At 40.2% G+C, this 22,832-nt stretch overlaps 1 protein-coding gene across 4 annotated transcripts in view; it reads left to right on the top strand.

Moving 5' to 3' along the window:
- BRD9 (bromodomain containing 9) overlaps positions 1 to 14,431 on the top strand; it is a 48,830-nt gene extending 34,399 nt beyond the window's left edge. For 2 of the 4 annotated variants that reach the window (XM_018568863.1, XM_018568860.1), the window contains 7 exons: positions 1,444 to 1,539; positions 3,367 to 3,499; positions 8,016 to 8,127; positions 9,660 to 9,698; positions 11,442 to 11,538; positions 13,418 to 13,585; positions 14,322 to 14,431. In XM_018568863.1, the coding sequence (XP_018424365.1) occupies positions 1,444 to 1,539; positions 3,367 to 3,499; positions 8,016 to 8,127; positions 9,660 to 9,698; positions 11,442 to 11,538; positions 13,418 to 13,585; positions 14,322 to 14,413 (737 nt within the window). In that variant the 3' untranslated portion in view covers positions 14,414 to 14,431. The remainder of the gene's footprint in view (positions 1 to 1,443; positions 1,540 to 3,366; positions 3,500 to 8,015; positions 8,128 to 9,659; positions 9,699 to 11,441; positions 11,539 to 13,417; positions 13,586 to 14,321) is intronic. The other 2 variants (XM_018568862.1, XM_018568861.1) reach the window with 1 other exon arrangement.
- Positions 14,432 to 22,832: the final 8,401 nt, after the last annotated feature.

The following is a 22,832-nucleotide window of genomic DNA, read 5'->3' as shown; positions in this document are numbered from 1 at the left end:
TAGACCTAGGGGACAACAGAGCACAGGTTGCACTATATTTTTTCCAGGAGTTTGAATGTTTTTTTGAAGAATGCATTTTGCTGGAAACCAAAGATGTAGCAAGCAGGATTTTTGGAAAATTAGAGCTAGCTATACACCAGTAGAATTTTGTTTTGAGAAATGTTTTTTTCAAAATGTTAATTTGATTTATTTTAAAAGTTAATGGGGGTTCACATTTTTGAGGTACTGAAAACAACAAGTTAAAGAAGCGGGATGGAAAATGTGTTGAATAAACAAAACTCTAACAGTTAATGTGGTTTTCATTAACTCCATTAATTCCAAAATCAAGTGTTAACATCAAACAAAATTTTCAACAACATTTGTCAAGTCTCTTGAAGCATTATCAAATGTGCTTAGAAGATTTTTGTTAGGTGTTTGTATGAAAATTCTATGGGTTTATGGCCTGCTTTACTCTAAACATTTATGCTACATCCATACCCATTTTATTAGTACAGTCTGCTTGATCTCAAACACTAATTCACATCTAATTCCTCCACAATGTATCTTCTTATAAATGTTAATGTGCATATAGAAAGATTAAGATTAAAGTAAACCTATGCTTTGACAATACTGGACAAAGCACTTAATGAAGAACTCCGGGCATATGAAATCCTAAAGCAGAACTCCCCGGCAAATTAAATCTTAACCCTTGAACTTCAAGGGTTTAGTGATCGTCTTGTCTAGGGAGCTAAAATAACAGTTATACTCACCCGAACCGCGATCCTGCCTGTCTCCTCCTCCAGCAATGTGCCTCGGCGTTCTCACGTTCTATACACTGTATAGAACGTAATGACTCACAGGACCCTAAACAGCTGGAGCGGAGGGGGAGCGAGGTTGAAGGGACTGGTCTAAGAGCAAGCCGGGATCATGGTTCGAGTTAGTATAACTGGTATTTTGACTCCCTACACAAAACAAGCACTTAATCCTTGCAGTGTGGGGGTAGTCCCACTGCAAGGGTTAAGATTTGATTTGCCAAGTGTTCTGTTTTAACCCTTGTAGTGGAGCTACCCCCGCACTGCAAGGGATAAGTGCTTGTTTTGTCTAAAGAGCTAAAAAAAACAAAGATATACTCACCCCCGAATCTCTGGCTCAGCTGGCTGCTAATCCGGTCCCTGCAGCCTCGCTCCAGCAGTCTAAGGTCCCATGAGTCATCATGACGCCATTTGGTTGTGAAGTCAAAAAGTCCTTTTCAAAACTCCTTACACAGGGTTGCGGATCCTTTCCTGGGCACCAGATCAGCCAATCAGCAAGAACCCCTTGCTGTCATGTGGGAGGGAGGGGAATGAGTCTTATGGTCCCCATACCCTAAAGGCCTGGGTATTTCTTTCAATCCTGGCTGCCAATAAGAGCTGTATGTGTTGTGTGTATATATATATGTGTTTTTTTTATTTATTTTTTTTTTAGAGGAAGAAACGCACCCAGTGGATTTAGGTTCTCTCTCAAGCAAACTATTACCTAGCTTTACTTCATTGGGCTTTAAAGATGACCGCAGGCATAAAGGTTAGAAAGAATAAATGTATTAAATTATGTATTAAATGTGGAGATTTTCCTGCAAAGTATGCTAGCTGAAGGACTGTTCTAGTCAGGGGTATTCTCCACTGTGTGATTTTAGAATAAATTGATGCTATGTTATTTGTGTGTTTTTTTAATCTTTAATTTAAGTTTAACTTTTTAAAAAAACTTTATTGCAGGGAGCAATAGCCAGCCTGCTATTGGATATTTTAAAATGCAATAGCCAGTAACAGGCTGGCTATTGCACCCGCCCACTGCCTACTGTCAATCAGCAGAGAAGGGACCCGAAGAAGAAAGTTCTACATCAGGTCCTCCTCTGCTGATTGACAGCAAGCCTGTAGAGGCAGAAGCGGCACCCGGGGCGGAGCTGGGTGGGACAGTGGCAACACGGAACAGGCCGGGGAAGAGGAGACAGGGCAGCAGCGCAGGTACGTAGGGGATGCAGACACAGCGGTCTCTCCTCCCAGCTGGTGCCGGCTGCAGTGGTCTGTGTCCCTGCTGCCTCTGCCGATTTACAGGCGGGGATTCAAAGGGACACAGACCACTGCAGCCAGCACCAGTGGGGAGGAGAGCAGAGCGGCAGCAACTAATTGTAAATCAACTAATTCATGATGAGAATCCTTGCCAACACCTCCTCATTATCGATTTAATCGATTAGTTGTTGCAGCCCTAAACAGAATTGATGACAACTGCTGTTTTGTTTAATGGGAGACCTAAAATAATCAAGCAAGCATATGCAGGGAATGGATGAAAGCAATGTTTGTAAGTCAAATACACTAATTAGTCATTTCTGTACACATTTGCGCTTTGTATGAGAGGGCAGAGTTGAATATTCCCTCAAAAGAATAAGCTTGAAGACTTTGATTTACTGGGTATGATCCAAGATCTATCTAGACTTTTCCAAGCACCAGAGAAACCCCAGAAACTAGGGCATCTCTCTGAAGTCCAGAGTGGCAGTAAATAGGAACCAAGGACAGGGCATCAACAAGGTGCTGTGAGGGTCATGTGGGCTCAGAGTAAGTGCCAGATTACAGACAGCCCGAGGAATGCACCACATCTGCATGTTCAACAGTGGTTGATGACATTTACATACTCGTTCTAATCTACAAATAGTGATGATTGAAAGATTGATGCACACTCCTGTCCATACAGTCATATAGCAGTTTGTGTCCTAGAGCGAAACAATACTCTTGTGGACGGGGAGGTTTTTAGGCAGCTCACTGGAAGAGAATAAGAAAGACCTTAGTAGTGTGATGTATGCTCTCTGTAGTCCAATGAGCAGTCATGTGGTATAGTAAGCTGCAAAGCCAAAATAGTAAATAGTGTTGTCACCATTGTGGCTATGCTGTTTAGCAGGGGAATGTGAATCACAAGAGTTGCTAGGCAGAATTACCAATACAATACGGTAAGTAAAATATTTTGTGTACATTCATTTTAACTATGTATTTAGCCCTTTGGTTGGAGCTCTGCTTTTACACCAGAATGTGCATGTGCTGGCACTCTAATATCCATACTGCAGTTAAACAAGCTTCCTGCAAGGGGCAGTGATTGCTGTGAATGTCTATGAAGGTTTTGAATAAAGGAGTATTTCCACAGGGTATGTTTCTGATGCGCATTTGAATTGAGCGAGCCACTTGAGTGATGAAATTGCTTAAAAATTACAACAACAAAAAATGTTCTGTTGAATGTGACGACTACTGGCTAGACAGATGTGTATGATGCTGTATATTTGATAGTGCTATTTAAATTAAAAAAGTGATTTTATTTTTAACATAACTGTATACATGTAATAACATTAATTTCTTTTGTTTCTAGTTACATTTCTTAACAGTACAAGTACAGCTCTTTCATTACAAAACAACACACTCTTCACTGACCTTAAGCCTGATGAAATGGATTTAATGTACGCCGGTTATGGTGATGACACAGGAATTCAGTGTGCACTAAGGTTAATGTCTTTTATTTCTGAAACCTTGATTGCCATTGTAGAAAGATATTGGCTTTGCATAAAATAACATTTGACCTTTTGTAGTATACGCTACGGAACTATGCAGCTTTTTATTTCTCCAGTTAATCGTCTAGGACAGTACCCTGGAATATGGCTTCACCTACCAAACCTGAAACACAGTCCCTAGCACAATTCTTATAAGTCTCATGTTGACTGCACACTGGTAGACTTAAAGGTTTCTAAGCTCTCAGCTGTTTTTGCATCTATCTACTGCTAGCAAGCAGTAGATAGATGCAAAATGTTTCACACAAAAAAACCCCCGCTTTAACAGTGGTTTAAACTTACCTGTGTCTTCCCCACGCGCTCCCATCTGAAAATGTGAAAATTCTCTGGCATCCGCAAAGGATCTTGGGGCGCGCACATGCGCAGTTCACATTTTCGGACGGCACGCGAGGAGTCACGCAAGGTATGTCTATGGACGCGTGCACCCGCATGCAGACACCGTGGGACAGGAAGTGCCAGCAAGCCCAGGGGAACCAGCGCTGGCCTGGGCACCCGCCGCAGCGCTGGAGAGAAGGCTGAAAATATCAGGAAAGAAGAAGATCGGATTAAGAGACATAATTTAAGGTAAATGCTTTGATTAACGTTGGGGTGCCTTTAAAGTGGCCTTTAATGTCGCTTTAACATATCTTATTTCGATATGTGTGTGAGATCCCACTCCTGGCTGAAGTTTGTAAAATGGGACCTAGAGGTCTTCATTGAAGGGTGGTGAGCGCCATTGCAATTTTGGGGAAGAATCCATTGTTAAAGCTCTCCTTCTTGCTGTGCAAAGTTGAAAAATCTGGCATTATACCATTGTAAGTGGGTTATATAAAGCAGCTTTAAGAGGCCTCTGTTTCCCATTGAAATGCAATTCCCATTGCATTTCAGCAGACGTATTGGTCTTTTAAAGGTTATCCAAGGTGAAAATGTTTTGGTAGTTCATCTTAGAGCTCGTACTTGGCATTTTGCTAAAGGTTTTATATATCCATGTCTATGCTACTAGAAGGTATATAGAGTGCTTTTAAATTTAGCCTCATATTATCTGATATGCTTCACTTCATATAGGTTTTATGTGAGGAGTCACATTAATTGTACTTTATCAATATATGCATGCGGACGAGCAAATTACTTTTTCACAGAGATCTAACCTTTCCCCTTAAAAATAATAATAATAAAAATATCTGAAATCTGGCTTTCATTCAATTTTCTTCTTATAGTTGGTATTTCTATTCCATTTAGATATGCTATTAAAGTACTATTACACTTTGAAACCTTTTTCAAGGATGAATCCAGATCAAGCAAGTATACATTACCCAGTAAAATATTTATTTAAATTTTTGCCCAAATATTTAGTCACAATGTTTCCAAACAGCCGACTCCAACTCTCTGAGCTCGGCTTCCCTGAACTTTCTGTCCAGGCCAAGATTACAAGAAACATCACAGTTGCCAGCAGCTTTCCATCTAGCTTGGGGAGGGGAGCAGGGGGAAGGAGAATGGATTGCCCTGCTATGCCTGCGTGTTTGCTTACTAGCACACACAAGGGTGGCTCAATAGGACCATGCAAGCTGCCCTATAACAGGATATTGAGGAATGTGCTCAGGGGACCAGCTGAGTCTGCAGGAAGCTAAAACTTTTAAACATCAAAGAGCAGCATTCATTGTAAGAGATTGAAATCCGCACCTGAAACAGCTTAAAAACCCTTTTGACTTTAATTTCACTTTATGTTCTGGTCTATTTTCCAGCCAAGACCAGGCTTAGGTCATGAATTCCTTTGTTTTCCTCATTATGGACGGCTTCATCTCCTCTCCCGCATGCCGTCCTAGCAGGTGAATACAGTTACCCGATAACTCAATATCCAGGAATCTTCCAGGACAGCCCTCACTGGGAAAAATATACCTTTTCATCTTCTTTTTTATTTTCTTCCTGGTGATTTTGCCACTATTTCTGCTTGCTCAAATCTCTTGTGTGTTAAAGACATCTTACTTTTGTATTATTTTTTACAATTCAGTTACCTAACTCCCACAGTATATGTTGCTTTTTATCCATTGCTTCTGTGTGGAGTAGAAACTGAGATTCAGACTGACAGTTCACTCCAATATATACGTTTTATGTTTTTTTTGTCTTTTTTTTTTTATTCTTGGGTTTAGATGCACTTTAAAAGGAATGTAGAGCGTTGCATTTCATGTTTTGTTTTGTATAATTACATTACATAGCAATATTCCATATTTACCTCTTGCTCCTAAACAGAGACTGACTGGCACTTATATGCTGCTTATAGAAAGCTAATGGCTATAGGACATATGGATCAAAAAAAAATAATGATAAATAACTGTTGCTATAAAGGGGAATGTTTTACAAAAGATACTCAAACTTCATACATGGTACTGAATGCAGTATATAATTTCTTCCATATATTTTCCAAATGTGGCTCAATCTCTGGCACTTAAGATAGTATTGTTTTTGCTATTGTAGTTGCTGGTCAACTTCATATGTGCCTACAAAAGGACATAGCTGTATTTCCTAAATATACATTAAGCATCGTAGTAAAGCATGATAACTCCAGCTATTAGACTTTTAAAGGATAATTAATGATGGGCCATAGATCATCACTGCCTAAACTTGACTGCTGCCTGCAAAAATGTATAAAGGTATAATTGCAAACTGTGTTTGGGTTTTAATTACTTTGTAGCACTCACTGCTTTGCCCATAGTCTACCTTATGGCAAGTAAATGAAAGTTCCTTAAAAGATCCTGTGGAACTCATGCGTCCCCCCTCCATCCTCTGTGTACAGCCTAGTTCCTCCCTTTTTCTTACTCTATTTATGGCTTCTTCCTTTCTCACTCTCTGTCCTTCTCTTCTATTTTGCTATTTGTCTTCCGTAGTACCATCTCTGGATTTTTATAGCCTGATCTACGGTCTACTCGGCCCAGATGTACAGACCCTTGGCTCAATTGACAGCTCTGTTGTGTTCGGAACCCTATCATGTTTATGACTACATTAGGTTTTTTTCCCGGTCCAATGGCGGGGATCCCTCGGCATATCAGTGGTTTGTACTAGGGATGCACCGATATATCAGCCGCCGAAACATATCGGCCGAAAATGGCACTTTTGGCTAAATGCCGACAGTGCCATTTTCCTGCCGATACATCGGCGCATCACTGGTTTCTTTCCTCCCCACTGGGTGCTGCTCTGTGTCCCAGCGGGGAGAAGAGAAAGTGACAGCCGGCCGAGCGCTGCGGGAGGAGAGAGCTGTGAGCTGCGGGTGTCTCTCCTCCCACACCGCTCAGACTCCTATCACAGTCCGGCAGAGCGATGTGTGGGCGGAGACAGTCCGCGCTGTCACAGGATGCTGGGCTCTCCTCCCTGCTCCGCTCGCTCAGCCTCCTGTGACGGTGTGTGACAGAAGAGAGCGAGAGCAAACACTCAGCGATTGCTGAATGTTTGTAGATAATTGAGTACATATTATGGTTGTTATATCCTTAATTATGAATGAATGGGATGTGATTTACATCACCTCCTGTTCATTCATAATTGTGTTTATAGTAAGCATACTTTGTTCTCATGTTATCAATGAACAGGAACACTCGGAGGATTCCTATTCATTGATAACAGGGGATACAAAAAGAGAGATTGAGGACTCTGTGTTCTCAATCTCTTTTTCTATTTTAAAAGGGAAATATCAGGGGTCTGTTTAGATTCCTAATATTTCCCAGAAGCCCCTAAAAGTAAAGTAAAAAATTAAAATATTTAATAAATGAATTAATTAATACAAAAATACGTTTATAACAAATAAATAATAAAATATTTGAAAAAACTAAAATAAAAACATTTTCAGTTTCGGCCTGACAATTTTTTTTTATTTCGGTTTCGTTTCGGTTTTTAAATTTCTATTTCGGTGCACCTCTAGTTTGTACATCTCTTCATTTTCCACCTCCCCTTGGCTACGATACGGCAGTCTGACATAGAGTACACAGTGACTTATATTTAATGTCTTTGCTTTCCACCTGCCTTGTGTTACCAGATTGCACTTATCTATTTTACGTGATACTTTGTTTGTTATGTTTATGTTTTCTTGGTTTTCTTTTATTGTTTATATATACTTTTTCAATAAAAGTTTAAATGAGAAAAAAAAATAAATCCTGTGGGTTCTCAAGATGTTAGTTCACACTCTTAACTGGGTATTTTTTGGAAATTGAAATGGAGGATAGACCTGAAGATTATTGGAACTTTTGCATATGCTGCATTTTTGCCTTTTCCTAGTACCTTAAGTTCTGAAATAATAAAATAACTGTTTATTAAAAGTTTTAAAATGTGGCATATGTGTTCGTGAAAGAGTTTTTGTGTTGATTTTCTTGGTAAAAAAAAAAGACTAAGAAAAATTAACAAAATGTGCTTCGCATAGAGTGGCCGGACTGTACATAGTTTTGCAATCTCTGCTGTATGTATACAAATTGTTTTTTTATTCTTGTTACAGCCTGCAAGAGTTCGTTAAAGACTGTGGGGGATATGCAGAGAAAATTGTAAATGACCTACTGGACCAGATAACAGAAGGAGACCATTCCAAAATCCTTTATCAGATAAAACAGGTCCATATTTTAGAGCATTGCTCAAAGAGCTTTTATTATAAAATTGAAGAAAGGCTTTTATATCCTAATGAGATGAAGCGAGAGATCATAAATATAGGATGTCAAAAAACGAAAAGAAAGTACTGCAGTATGCAATGATACCTTTCTTATTGGGCTAACATAATATATAAAAGACAAGCTTTCGAGAGTTAACCTCTCTTCAGGTCAGAAGCAATACTAAATCAACATGATTATATATATATATATATTTATATATCTTTCTATCTATATATAAGAAAACAAAAACAAGGTGCGCCTTCCCTAGTGTAGATACATTTTTATTTTATAAATGTCAAAAAGTGGAATGATGCTCACAAAAGAGTAGGTAACATTGAGCCTTCAAATTAAAGGTTGATCCTCAGTCTTGGCAAAAAGTAGAGGCTAGTAGCCAATCAATAGAGCCTCTGGCTGCCAGAAAAAACTTTACTATTACGTGAGCCCCCGCCCTCTCTGGGCGTGTCAAATTTCACAGTCAACATAAGACCTGACATTCCTCTTATTGCCTTGCCCTCTGTCCCATCAAATTATACATTTATACAAATCAAGCTTACCAGACAAGGGTTAGGTGAGGTGGTTGGAGACACCAGAAGAGATATCATGAGAAATGGTCAATGCATTCGTTGAGCTCAGACGTAGAGTGATTAATGAGTGTTCTACATAACTCATCTGTACAATTGTCACAACAAGAATTGTCCATGCTAAATACAGGCTTGGGGTTCTGCCCTAAGACCTGGTTGGATCCATATTGTCCATAACAGAATTTATATTTGATTTTATTCAATTAAAAATTGAGCTTAAAATCAACCTTAAAAATGTAGTTACAACACACAACACACAACAACACACAAATTCCATTTACAGTAAATGGGTAATGTTTTATCCATGAAGAATTCAGACTTGAGAGCTAACACTCCCTTTCAGTTAGGGAGGGTTTTGTATTGAAACCCATCAACAAGGGTGGATGTATTGTCATTATAGATGCTGACTATTATGAATTTAAAATTGAGACATTTGTCTGTTTGAAAATGTATATAGGATATTAAGAACTCCTGCTTTTGATATATAGAAAAGGTTTAATGTGTGGTTACTGAAGCACTGCTGGAGTTGTATAAAAGAAATAATAAAAGCACCTGATTCCTCCAGTAATGCATGTGCTTCCTGAGGCACATAAACACCTATTCCGTCCGCTTGGTCAGCCTAGAGTGACTTTAATTCAGTGTTATCCCTTCTATTTATTATGCATTCTAGTGTTTATGCAGATTTATTATGTAGATTTGTGTGTTTATAAAGTAGCCACCGCTCCAAGCTTGCTTTAAAGCATGCTTTAAAGCATGCCAAATGCATCTCTCCATGACTTCTAAATATTCTCTAAACCACTGGCCCATACAAAGTTGCCCACTGGTAAATCATTGCTCAAAGCTAGATAGTCCTCTGTAGGGACAGAATGAATTGTGGTTATTTTGCACTGCTAACTGTTGGTTTTTCAATTCTAGGGAAGAAATATTCCAGTAAGACATCCAGATGACCTTAAAGTAAGTGTGTGAACAAAGTTTTAAGATGCAGTAGTCTAAATTCACAAAAACCATAACGTGTGCTGTTTTACAATATCTTGCATTATATTTTTGGGATTTTGTGCATAAAAGTCAATTGACAAAGATTATCTTATTGTTTATTTCTTTATAATTACTCTAGCTTCTGTCTGCCATTAACTGTGAGCTTCAGTGAGGTGTCTAGAGGAGAGTATGACAAGACTTTAAAGAAAACAAAACAAAAAACTGTAATTCCCATTTCATGCCAAAAAAACCCACACCTACAGTCTTTTGTTTGCTGAACTAAAGCTTGCGATTATACTTGAGCTACAGCTCGCGGTATACTGAGACGCCGCAGCTGAAGCGGATCCCGACAATTATGTCCGGATCCGCCAACTGCGTGAGTGACAGCTGGCTCTGCCTATCTAGAGGCAGAGCCAGCTGTACCCGCCCCCTCCCCCGTTGGATCCGCCAGTCAGAGCTGGCGGATCGGAGCGGGGGGAATCAAGCCCCTCCCCTGTCACGGCAGAGAGCTGTGACAGGATCGAGAGTTGAGCGAACGCCGGTATGTGTTCGCTCACTTCCCGATCTACTGAGCCGGCCTGTGACAGTCTTTGTCACAGGTCGGCTAGAACTATGAGGTGAGTGAAAAGCACTCACCTCATAGTTCTCCTTTTAAACGATTAGCTCCTGGGCTTCCATAGGAGCACACAGTAGAAGTGAATCTAAAATGAATGCTTCCGCACTGTGATTACATCGGTAGTCTAGTCATGTCATGACACTTCTTATGTGTACAGAGGCCTGGGCAGAGCACATCATTGCATCAACAGATCACTGCTGTAGTGATATACAGCTGCATGAGGGTCTGGATTAGGGCTTCTCAATTTTCCCTGCATGCATCTTGTTGAAAGGGAAATAAAGCTCTCCTAAAGTAAAACGCATATGTTCACTTAGAGCTTTAGCATTCTACTACATTACATAAATGTCGCACTAATAGGATATAACTTTAATCAGCGGACTTATATATTGCAGTAAATATATGGGGGTGCGCAAATTCGGTAAATGTTGCGTTGGGGAAACATTTAAGGGAAATGCATTTTTTTTACAATTTATTCCCAATTTAGCTACTACATTTGAAGTGGCACTAAACCCAGGAGGTAAACCTTAAAAATGCATTAAAGAACCCCAATTAATAACAAAAATGCATCTTACGTGAGCGTGATTTCTTTTGTTTCCCCATTGTCCATGTGTGTGTTGTAAAGTAGCCACCGCACCAAGCTCACTCCAATGATGGACTATAACTTCAATACAAGTTAGTGAACTAAACGTGAGATTGCAGTCCATCACAGGAGCAGCTTGGAGTAGTGGCTACTTTATGACACACACGGGGACCATGGCGAACAAAAGTAGCCACCCTCCAGAATGAAGTCCGTGTCAGTACAAATTCAGAGATTATTTGAGGATCTACAGCTGAGTGATAAACAGACAAGCTACATTGTTGTTAATAGTTAAGGTACTTGAATGCATTTTTAAGATTTAGCCCTTTCTGTCCCAAAAAACACAATGTATAATGTAGACTACAAAACCTAAAACCTGTAACATGTGGAACAGACGAGACATCACTAAAAACTTTGTGGATGGTGGTGGCTCCGAAGTATTTCATTTCTGCATACATGTTATTAGTAGAATGGTAAACCTGCTGGCCTATAGAATTCTGTTCAGTGTTTTTTTTTGTTTTTTTTCCAGATTGGGGACTCTGATGGCAGCAGTTCTGTCCTTGATTTTATGTCCATGAAATCATATTCCGACGTATCCCTTGATATGTCAATGCTCAATTCATTAGGTATGTATACATAAATGCTCATAGGTTTTTGTTTTTTCCCAGTGCTGCTTTAAATATTAAAGGAAACCTCTATAAGAAACATACAAAAGCTTATGAAAGTGGTAGTGCCTGGCTGTCTTTGGCCTCAATACTTTACGGTACTCATCTGCAACAAGAATACAGCTAGTGAACTTGGAGAAAAATCTTGTTTTGGGTCGTTGACGTCAGGTATTTAAGGCTTTAGATTCACTTTCCTTTAATGACCCTTAGCACACTCTGGGTTAAAAACAAGGATTTTGACTTAGAAAATATTGCAGTACATACTCAAAATATGTAAATTTAATATACTTTAAATGGATATGCAATGGCAGGGAGGAAGACACTTACTGCATCTGGCCCATTGGTTTGACATATCTATTTGAAAATATAGCTTGACATGTATGTAATTTAAATTTGCTGGTAGGATTATCCAGAAAAGGAGTCACTTTGATACAGTTGACTAGTTTAGGCATTGTGTGAAATAGAATCTCGGGGGTGTTTTTTTTTTATTTCTTTATTGCACACAAAAAAGTATGTAAGAGCATTTATGAACAAATCCAATATATAATGCCACTCCACCTAAGTGGGTAGCAAAGGTGTGACGAAAATCAGAACAGCAACATTGTAAAAGTTACAAGTTCAACGATATTCAAGTTCGACTGTGACTAATAAGACCGGTGTCATACAGTAGCTTGTGCTCTGTAAAAGCAAAACAGACATCCTTTGTTGATAAGCAAGAAGCGTGGGGTTGTACCATGGTGGTCCAACCCAATCGTTAACAACATATATGTACTAATAGAGGACATTGCAGAGGTAGTCATATAGGTGAAATAATAGAATGGTAAGAGATTGGGTAAGAAAGCGATATCTGCAAATAACAAGAAGGGAAAAGTTTGGGAAAGAGAAGTGTAAGAGGTAACCTATTAATAAAGTATTAGGATAAAAAGGCAGTAGGTCCCACCCCCTGAGGACAGGACACTAAATGTAGGAGGGAATAATGCATGACTGGACCTTAAATTAAACATGGGAAGACAATGTACCTGTAGTAGAACACGAGGCCATGAGTTGCAGATATTGGGTCAGTGGTCGTAAAGTAACTCCAAGGCCTTCATGTAGAGAGAAACTTCTTTAGGTTTTTCAAAGTGGCTGTAAGATTTTCTATCATGTAGATATAATTGACCCCGGCAATGCCCATCTGTATAGTAAGGGCTTGAGGCCATTTTCCGCACAGGTGGCATGCAGGCCCGCTCTGTGTTGACCAAGTGTACAGTCGGGAAGGATTTATACTTGGTGAGGGATCTGTCAGTTAGATGCAAGAGGCATGCTGCAGGTTTGACACGCAAGTCCACTATGGCCAACCAGTGATCACCGAGTGTACCGAATCCCAGAAAGATTGCAATTTAACACAGGACCAAAAGCATCGTGCCTTGTGCTGAACCACATCTCCAACAAGAATCCCGGTTTTAAATGTAGAGTTGGCACTATGTTTAAATGACATGCAGAAGGTTAAAAGGCTGAACTCTAAGTAGCTATAAAAGATACAAATTAATGCAGTTCCGTATTCATTAATATATCCTTAAATGTTAATTTTTAAATAAAATAAAAAACTGACTGCTGTTTAAGAGGGAATTTCTCTTCACTTTCTATATCTGTGAGCTTCACTGTATCTCAGGGTTAGAAATGTAGGGAAATCTCCCCAATGAGACCCAGCTAGCAAACAAAAACATCTGACAAGAATTTTATCCATTCCCTACACAAGCAAATTAAAGTTTTTGTTTTTTTTTTGTCATTAGATATACTTTGTTAACATATATTCTATTCAGCTGTTCTAAAAGGATCTTTTTTTTTTTTTAATTACTAGGAAAAGTGAAGAAAGAGCTTGACCATGAAGATGGACATCTTAACTTGGATGATACAGCTAAGCTTTTGCATGACTTCCACGATGTACACAATGACAGAGTTGGATCTCGACCCTCTTCAAACATAAGTTCTTTATCCAACAACTCAGAAAGAGATCACCATCATCTTGGTGAGTCATGTGTTTTTATATGAGAAGACTTAATGAGCAATTTTTTTTCTTGTATGTTTGTCATGTTGTGCATTTCTAAAGCAATTTTTGTGTATCTTTTACAAAGTTTCTCACCTAGAAAACCTGCAGTTCCTGTTACAGATTGACAACATTAAGCTACTGCCTCACAATTGGCAACAGCATTGAGTGCCTGCTATAGGCACTTTTTCATTTGGCCATTGGGTTTCCTGTCAGGTCTTTCAGATATTTGTAATTTTATTATTTATTGGTTCACATTTAACGGGTTTGCATATTTTGGGACAATACATTACCATTAATATTAGTTTCTTCACTTTGATGAAAAGGACATGTTTACTTTAAATTGAAGTGACAGAACATTTTTTGTACAATCTAACAATACATTTATCACATTTATATATTATATTCTGTAACCAATAGTGATAGGCAGTGCTGAGTTAGATGATGGATTTTTCCATAATGTGCAAGTATATATAGCATACTTGCACACGATGGCACACTCGCCGTACAAGTGTGCCCTTCTCCAGCACCGCCACATTCATCTTCGGTAATTACTTCCTCCCCGGCAGCTGGTCCCTTAAAGTTATCTTAGAGATGCCGTAAATGAGCTGAGGGAAATAGGGAAAACACTTGAATGTCTCTTCTGCCAAAGTTTTATTCATATTCTAGTTTTCAATTCTGTGTGACTAATTTTAACTTTTTTGTTTCCAAATTAAAGGTAGCCCCTCTCGTCTCAGTGTTGGAGAGCAACAGGACATTCCAGACCCCTATGAATTCCTGCAGTCCCCTGAACCTGATAACCCTAATTAAAAGTTTATTTTTTTCCTTTTAGATTGTATAGTGTCATTATTATGATAGGTTGACTCTATAGATTTCTATAGACACTGGTATAATGTGCAATAAATAAAACGTTATGTAGGGATTGCTTTAAAATGTATTATAGGTAAAATAAAGTACATCCACCACTGTTATGAAAAATGGTTGAAATGCACCTTTTACATTTACTAAGTTACTGGTAGTTTTTTGGGGTTTGATTATCATTTTAAAATGTACATTTACAGAAGTTATACTTAAATGGACTCACCATGCCTACCCATCTTTCCCCCCCCCTCCTCCTTTTTTTTTTTTTTTCCAGCCATTAATTTAAACCCCTAATTTGAAAAATTGTATTTTAATTAAAAATAATGTTTCAGGATTTAGGTAAAGCTGATGCAGGCCCAAAAAACAACAGAGGACCAGGTTGATCAAAGTCAGGGGAATTCAGGTGTAATAGCTCACACGTCAAGCATGAAAGAATTCAGCAGGTTTGACAAAAAATAAGGAATGCTGATGAAAAAAGGTAGTCCATAGGTTGTAAATACTATTAAAATGCTTGGAGCAAGTGCCTACCTTACAACACACACAGGGGCCAAGGAGAACAAAGTTACACTCCAGAAAAAAAGGACATTGTCGGCACCAATTCAGAGATGACTGGGGGGATCTACAGCCAAATTATGCACAAAGGAGCTACATTTTTGTAAGAAGTTAGGCTACTGTTTAATGTTACTTTGATATATCTTTATTAGCATAATAGTGGAGCTATGAAAATTTGGTTTAAATTGCACGGTTTTCTTGTTTTTGTAAAACTCGCAAAACTCAAGACAAGAAAACTGGGAAAAAAGCAGATTAGCACCATGTTGCAGTAACTCTCGCATTGCTGCGTCCGATATTGTTGTAAAAAGACATACGTTACTTAGTTACTGTATTTTCTTAGAAAATAAAAAACTATCATTCATTATTTGTAATTAATGTGGACAAAATTAGGTCACAGTATAGATGATTGACACTTTGGTGTCAAGGTAGAGTCCAAGGTCAGAGAGGCCAAATGCAGCATCAGATTGTCCAGGTATGCAATGACTGACAGAACTGGCGCAAGGACCTTATGGCCTTGTGAAAGGTTTCAGGATCGAGGCTAGGCTGAAGGGTTGTGTGGCTGTGGTAAAAACCACAAACTGATAGTGGTTGTTTTTATGAACAACAAAGCAAAGAAATTGATGCTGACTTGGAAGACGGGAATGTGTATATACACATCCTTTACGTTGATGGTTGCTAAGAAGTCCCCCCGCAAAGCAGAAAGGCAATAATTGACAATCAATTTGATCCAAATTTTTTGAGAACATTATAAAGGCACTGAAAGCCTTTAATTCAAGATGGGATGAATACATCCTGGGAGTTTTGAACTGTAAACAGGTTTAAAGAGAAACCTTGAAACTTTTCTGGTGGAGGGACAGGAATTACAACGACCTGGTTCTGATGCTACTTCCCGCACCCACGCATTGGCTAGGTGTGTCAATTCTCTGTAAAATCCATAAGACATCCAGTCCACATCCAATGGCTGTTTTATGCGCTGGCTTAGATCCCTTGGATTGTTGAAGACCTTAAGAACCCCTTGAGTCGGAGTGGGTGAAAGCAGACTTGTGGGTAGGGATGCAGGATGCCAAAAGTACCATAAAGGTCAAAAATTTAGTGCATATCTAGGCTTCTCTCTTCCCCGCTGGGGCCCCCGATGCCTGCTGCTCTCCCCTGCCTGTGTCGGGAGAGGCAACAGGAATTTGAGAGGACACAGACACAGCGGGGAGAAGAGAAGACTTCAGGAGGCTGAGTGGAGGGCAGACTGCTCAGGATTGGAAGCAGTGTAGGGAGGAGTCGGCTGTCACAAGAAGCCTAGCGCTCCTCTCGCACCACCCTGTTAGGCTTCCTGTGACAGACGGAGTCATGAGGATGGAGAGCGGGTTATACACACTCAGCGGTCAGCCAATCGTTGAGTGTTTGTAAATAACAGGACACAGTTTATGAATGGACACGAGCACTCAGTATAGAGGTTTCCTATTCATTCAACGAATGACTGCAGAAAAAAAGAAATTGAGAACTTGGTGTCCTCAATCCCTTTTTTTCTATTTTAGACCCCTGATTGTTTTCACCAAAGCCCCCAACAGTAAAGTAGAAAATATATAAATAAGATAATTAAAAAATAATTTTAAACATTTAGAAAAGGTTGGAAAACATTTTTGGTTTTTTCGGTCTGACAATTTTTTATTTTCGGTTTCAGTCTTAAAAATTCAATTTCAGTGCATCCCTATTTGTGGATTCTGAAGGTCTCTGAAGAACAGAAAGGAATAGGATGGAGTCAACCCGCATTACCAGGGATGGTGTATGCTCTCCCCCCCCCCTCACGACCGTAAAGATCTTGTCCATCAAAGACCCAAAAAAAGTCTTCCAGGAAAATTAGGGTTAAGCAGACCTTCTAACACTGTTGCTCCACTTAACCAGCACTTAAGCTAGACCACCCTCCAGATCTTAACAGGAAAGGATTACTTGAGACATAGCCCAGCTCGCATCCAGCTTCAGCTGCACATAAAATTTCACGTGATAATCATCTGATCCACACAATCGATAAGTTGAGTGTCAGCCAGCAGCTGCGAGATCTCTGCTGAGCAGCTTAGACCAATTGGTTAAAGTCTGAGAAATGAGCAGAAGAATCCTATCAAGGAGTAGATGGGTGAAGGAATTTAATCCATCTCCTTGTCAGTGGGATCCTTAAACGTCTGTAGGAATGGTCACATGTTAATGCAAGACAGAGGCGAGTCAACCTATGGGAGGAGGTTCTTCATGACAAAGTCCTCAGCAACTATGTAAGGGGGCACTCTAATGGGGGCATCTAATGTAAGGGGGCACACTCATGGGGACACCTAATCTAAGGGAACACTCTGAAGGAGACGCCTGTTCTCAAGGGTCATGCTGTTGGGGAAAACTAATGTAAGGGGCACTCTGATGGATGCTGTAATTTTTGTTCCAGTGAAGCCAGCCACGATGTAGTACACCATGGTTCACTGCGGTTTGCCCATAAAACGTAATGAAATGTTGTTTGTGACATTTTAATAAAATTCTAATTAAAAAAGTGTGATATGCTGGAATCTATGCCATCAGCAGTGTGTCTGACGAAACACACTAGAAGCTGTTTGTTACAGCACAGCTGCTGGTGTGAATGCAGTCTAAATGGTGAACCATGGTGCAGACAAGCACTGAGTGACTGTTCTGGACCATGATTCGGACCTCAGCTTGAAGAAAAGTTTGGTCACTGGACCTCCATGAAATTTTAATTTACTACCACTGCTCTAGAAAATTCCTGACAAATTAGAAATATTAGGCATTCCTTCATCAGATTCTGCTAGGGAAGATGGTGGTAGACTTGTATGCCTTTTGTGATTTGGGTTAGCAACAAGTCATAAATCCTTGCATAACAAGAAAAACACAGCTGCTGTGTGACTGGAAGAGGAATGAGCATCCATTGATGAAAAAGAAGCTGGGGGGGTTCAGAAATGGCCTCTAGCGCAGACGTTTCTGCCTGGCATCTGTAAAAAGTGAAAAGAAAAAAAATGTGAGTTTGCAGCTGTAAAATGACCACCCTTCCTTTTAACACAAGACATGCTGTGAAAATCGATTGCACAAGGAAAATAACTACCACACTTCCTCAGGAATACACCCAGACCAGCTGAGTGGGTATGGCTGTGTGACCTTTGTAACTGCAGGCAGAGTGCAATAACCACATCATCTGTTGTCACAGACTATGTCCCTGAATGCAGGCTTTTGGTTGGAAAGAAAGGGGGCTGTTGCAGTAGTAAGCAGAGAACTGTGGCACAATGCTCCTCCACTGAGTCTTAAACAGTGCCCCTCTATGGTTGATGTGTTGGGATGAAATAACACAGCAGAGAGCACCCCCTGAGCACAGTGTACCTCTTTGTGGCTGTTGTGTCCTCTATTGCTGCCATATTGTGAATAACACAGCATAGCACACTCTCTGAGCACTGTGTATTTCTTTACGGCTTTTGTTGTAGAAAAAGCACAATGGAGAACAACCTCTGATGGCCAGAGTTTAACATTACAGGGTAGTTTCAGCTACCATCAGCAAGTCTCCGACATAGCCACTCTGAGGGAAAGAAAGAGAGGCTACTCTGCTGTGTCCTCAAGTAGGAGCAGTAGGAATTTCAAACAGTGGTTAGGGCAGAAAACTGACCGGCCATCTTTTAGTCTCTTTGGCTAACTGGAGGAACTTCCAAGATTTCAAATATCCAGCCTGAAACTACAATTCGCTTCCAAGGCCTTTTTTTAGGCCTGAAACTTTTTTCAAACCCCCAAACATTATAGATTTTCTGAAAGACAAGACCCAGTAGAATTAAATGGCAGCAGTTGCAAATTTTTATGTTGCTCGATATTAGCAAACTCAAACATTTAGTAAAAAATGCACTTAGTTAAATTTAGTGCCCCAAAACACAATAGAATACCCCTTTTTTTTTTTTTAAATATAAAAGATGAGGTTACGACGAGTAAATAGATGACCAACATGCCCAGATTAAAAATTGTGTGCGTCTGTGAAACGGCGACAAAATTCAGTACCCCAAAAAGTCCATAATCGACGCTTTAACCCTTTCGATGCCAAGCCCTCCGGAACATTTTGCACCTCAGCTGGCCACGCCATTTTTGCAATTTTTCCCATTGATTTGATTTTCAACTGCTGCGCTGCCAGCGTTTGTAAAAGACCCCCCAAACCATATATTTTCTGAAAGCGCAGGCCCGGTAGAATAAAAAGATGGTGCTACTAAATTTGTAGGCCCTGCGATAATTGCGCAAATGTTTCTCAAATATTAATCCGATAAAAATACACAATTCAATTGATAAAGCACTAAAATCAGTATCAGCGCACAAAAAAATATTTTCTGACAATCTAAAAGATAGAGTTAAATTAAATAACAGATATTTGCAAATTTGAAATTGCGCCTTTTTGCGAAAAGGTAACAAAATTATGGTACGCAAAACTGTAAATAAGCGACTTATGTTAAAAATTGTTTTTACCGGAAGTCGCCATCCCCACCAACAATTAGGGAGTGGCTCTCCCGAATAGATACAGTATCAACCATAGAGGAACTTATCCACTCCAACAGGAATGACATGTCCAGATACCTCAAAACCTGGACGATGTGGCATTTATTCAGAGGTTCAGAGGCATGCGAAGCGTTGAAGCGGTAACTCCATTCCTTCTCGTGCCTCACTGTTCTTTATTACACCTTTTTTCTTCTCTCCCTCTTGGGGGGTCGGGCGGGACCCTCTTCCCTCCTCATCCCCCCTCCCTTTCTCCTCTCCACTCTCTCCTCCCTCCATAGTCCTATACCTACCCCCTCCCTTCTCCTTCCCACGTCTGGCCCTCCTGGCCTGCCTTCCTCCCCTTCAGGCAATGATATTGCCTCATACGCAACTGGCATCTCCGATATCCACGTTAGATCAGAATTTTTACAAAAGCCTTTGGAAAAAGTCCTTTCCTGATCTGCACCTCTCCCAATGTTTAGGGTTATGATAACCTTGCAACACTAATGAGACCGGTTGGTCCCTTTATCCACACAATTCAGGTATACATTATTAGTTATTTTTCATCTTGCTACGTGAATTGATATGATACCCATGCAATGGACTACGGTCTCCCATGCTCGCCCTCATTCCACTTTCGTTACTGCGACCCTTTTGGTTTATTGGTTTATTGCATTGTAACACAGTTTTGGATATCACGTGGCTGTTTATGTCTATTACTTCGAAGTTTATATGCCTGTCATTGTCAAAGTTTCAAAACAATAAAAACTTTACTGGTAAAAAAAAAAAAATGTTTTTACGCTGTGTTGGTGTTTGTGTTGTGATAAAATGATACAGGCGTATATTTAATTGCAACACAAGGTATCAGAATGCACGGCAATGTGTCACAAAGCTTTGCCATGCGCTGCCACAGTTAATTTAATGTTTTTTTAAAGAAAAAAAAATCATGCACTGCGATGCGTTCTAACAACGCACTGCAGCGCATGTGTATGGCATTCACCACAATATGGTGCACGAGTATGTCATGTGTGTGTGGGGAGGGAGTGGTTGTGCTTTTTATTCGTTTTTTTAATTTTCATTTATTTTTTAATTGTAATTTTTTTCCCCCCACTGTTGGGGGGCCTGACACAGAGTCCTCAATTTCTTTTTCTGCAGCCCCAGTACTCAATGAATGGGAAGCACTCAGTACAGAGGCTTCCCATTCATTCAGAAACTGATGGTAGTAAAATATTTACTTTCACCAGTTAATGAATGGGGAAAAGCCTCTATAGTGAGTGCTACTCCCCATTAAAAAATTCATGAATGAACAGGAAGTGATGTCAATCACAGCCTGTTCATTCATAACTGGGGACACATAGTACTATGGGGGTTATTCACAAAGCTACGGCTAGATCCTTCGGCCCCAGGACTCCTTCGGTTCAGTAGAACCGAAGGGCTGCTGTACGGGCTATTCACTATAGCCCGTACAGCTCCCGAAGTTGGCCGAGCGGCTCAGACGAGCCGAAGGCATAGGTTTCGGCTCGACTGAACCGAGGTGAAACCTGAAGCTGGCCCAGCGGCCAGTCATTGGCCGGCCAACAGCCTGCTACTGACAGCTGGGCGGAGACAGCCATCATCTCACGGCTGGCTCCGGCCACTTGCATGCAGAGACAGATCAGCGTCCCTGGTTACCATCTGTCATTATACTGAGAACCCGGCGGAGCCGCCATGATATCACGGCGGCTCCGCTGGGTTCTCAGTGTGTAATGACAGTTCAGCATTTCCTGGTTACCTAGTAACCAGGGGACGCTGGACTGGCATTACACACTGAGAACCCGGTGAAGCTGCCATTACATCATGCCAGCTGCTGCATGTAAACGCCAGCACACCGTATGTGATATGATTATGTGTGGTTAGGAATCTAACCACATGTAATCATGCATAATTGATCATGCATCCAGGAAGAGTGATCATTTTCTAACCATGTAATCATATCACATGTGGGGTGCAGGCATTTACATGCAGCAGCTGTCCCCTGTTAGTTACATAGTTAGTCAGGTTGAAAAAAGACACGTCACAAAAGTCCATCAAGTTCAACCTATAGAGATACGGAGAAAAAAAAGAAGAAAAGCCTAAACAGAACGCTATGCCCACAGCTACCCCCTGTTGATCCAGAGGAAGGCAAAAAAAAATTCACACACACTTATACACAATAATACAACCCCCTCATACACACACAGAAATACACACGTACATTTATACAGAATAATACAACCCGCACACACACTGAAATACACATGTATATACAATAATACAACACACACACTGAAATCCACACATACATTTATACACAATAATACAACCCACACACACATACACACAATAATACAACCCCCTCCCCCCATACACACATACATTTATACACAATTCCCCCCCCCCCCCCCCACACACACACAGAAATACACAATAATACAACACACACAGAAATACATATTAAAAAAACACGCACACATGCAGAAAATCACACATACACAATAATACACCCCCCCCCCGTACACACACAGAAATACACACATACATTTATACACACTAATACAACCCACACACACAGTGAAATACAAACATACATTTATACACAATAATACAAAATACAAACTGAAATACACACATACATTCATACACAATAATACAACCCACACTCGTACACTTATACACAATAATACAACCCCCCCATACACACACACACACACACACAAACAGAAATGCACTTATACACAATAATACAACACACTCACACACGCTTTAAATGTGGGGAGGTTGAGAGACATGCCACAGCGGAGGTGGAGATGTGAGTACTGACCACTGCAGGACCAAGGATCAGGTGAGCATATCTTCTGTATTCCAGCTCCTAGGAAAAACTGAGCAGCTAATCTCTGCAGTACGGGGGTAGCCCGACTACAAGGGTTCACTTTTTTAATTTCTGGAGTTCTCCTTTAATGTATATATAAAGCCAGAACACCATCTTTGATTGAGTAAAGAATATGAACATTGTTTGCCATATGTGTCCCATCGGGGAGATTTTCCTTCACTTCCTGTCTCGTAGACTAAATGGGCATCTTTCCAAAGTGTGGCAAACCCAATTCTAGACCGTTTTTACTGTAACAAGTGTCCTCATTGGAAGATCCCTCTAACAGCTGTAAGACTTTGGTTTTCCCATCACTCGGTGTCTCTGTAATTGCAGTCACCAATTGCAGGCCCCTAGAAATGTCACTTCCTCCTTCTGTAATTGGCTGACCGATTTTTCCCAGATGTCTGCACTAAGATACAAGTAAATCCCGTGCAATAGGAATTT

This window comes from Nanorana parkeri, unplaced genomic scaffold, assembly GCF_000935625.1.
Source record: "Nanorana parkeri isolate BGI_ZX_2015 unplaced genomic scaffold, ASM93562v1 scaffold1255, whole genome shotgun sequence".
NCBI classification, from domain to species: domain Eukaryota; kingdom Metazoa; phylum Chordata; class Amphibia; order Anura; family Dicroglossidae; genus Nanorana; species Nanorana parkeri.
The sequence above is the reverse complement of the archived record's forward strand: the minus strand, read 5'-3'. Positions and strand labels throughout refer to the sequence as shown.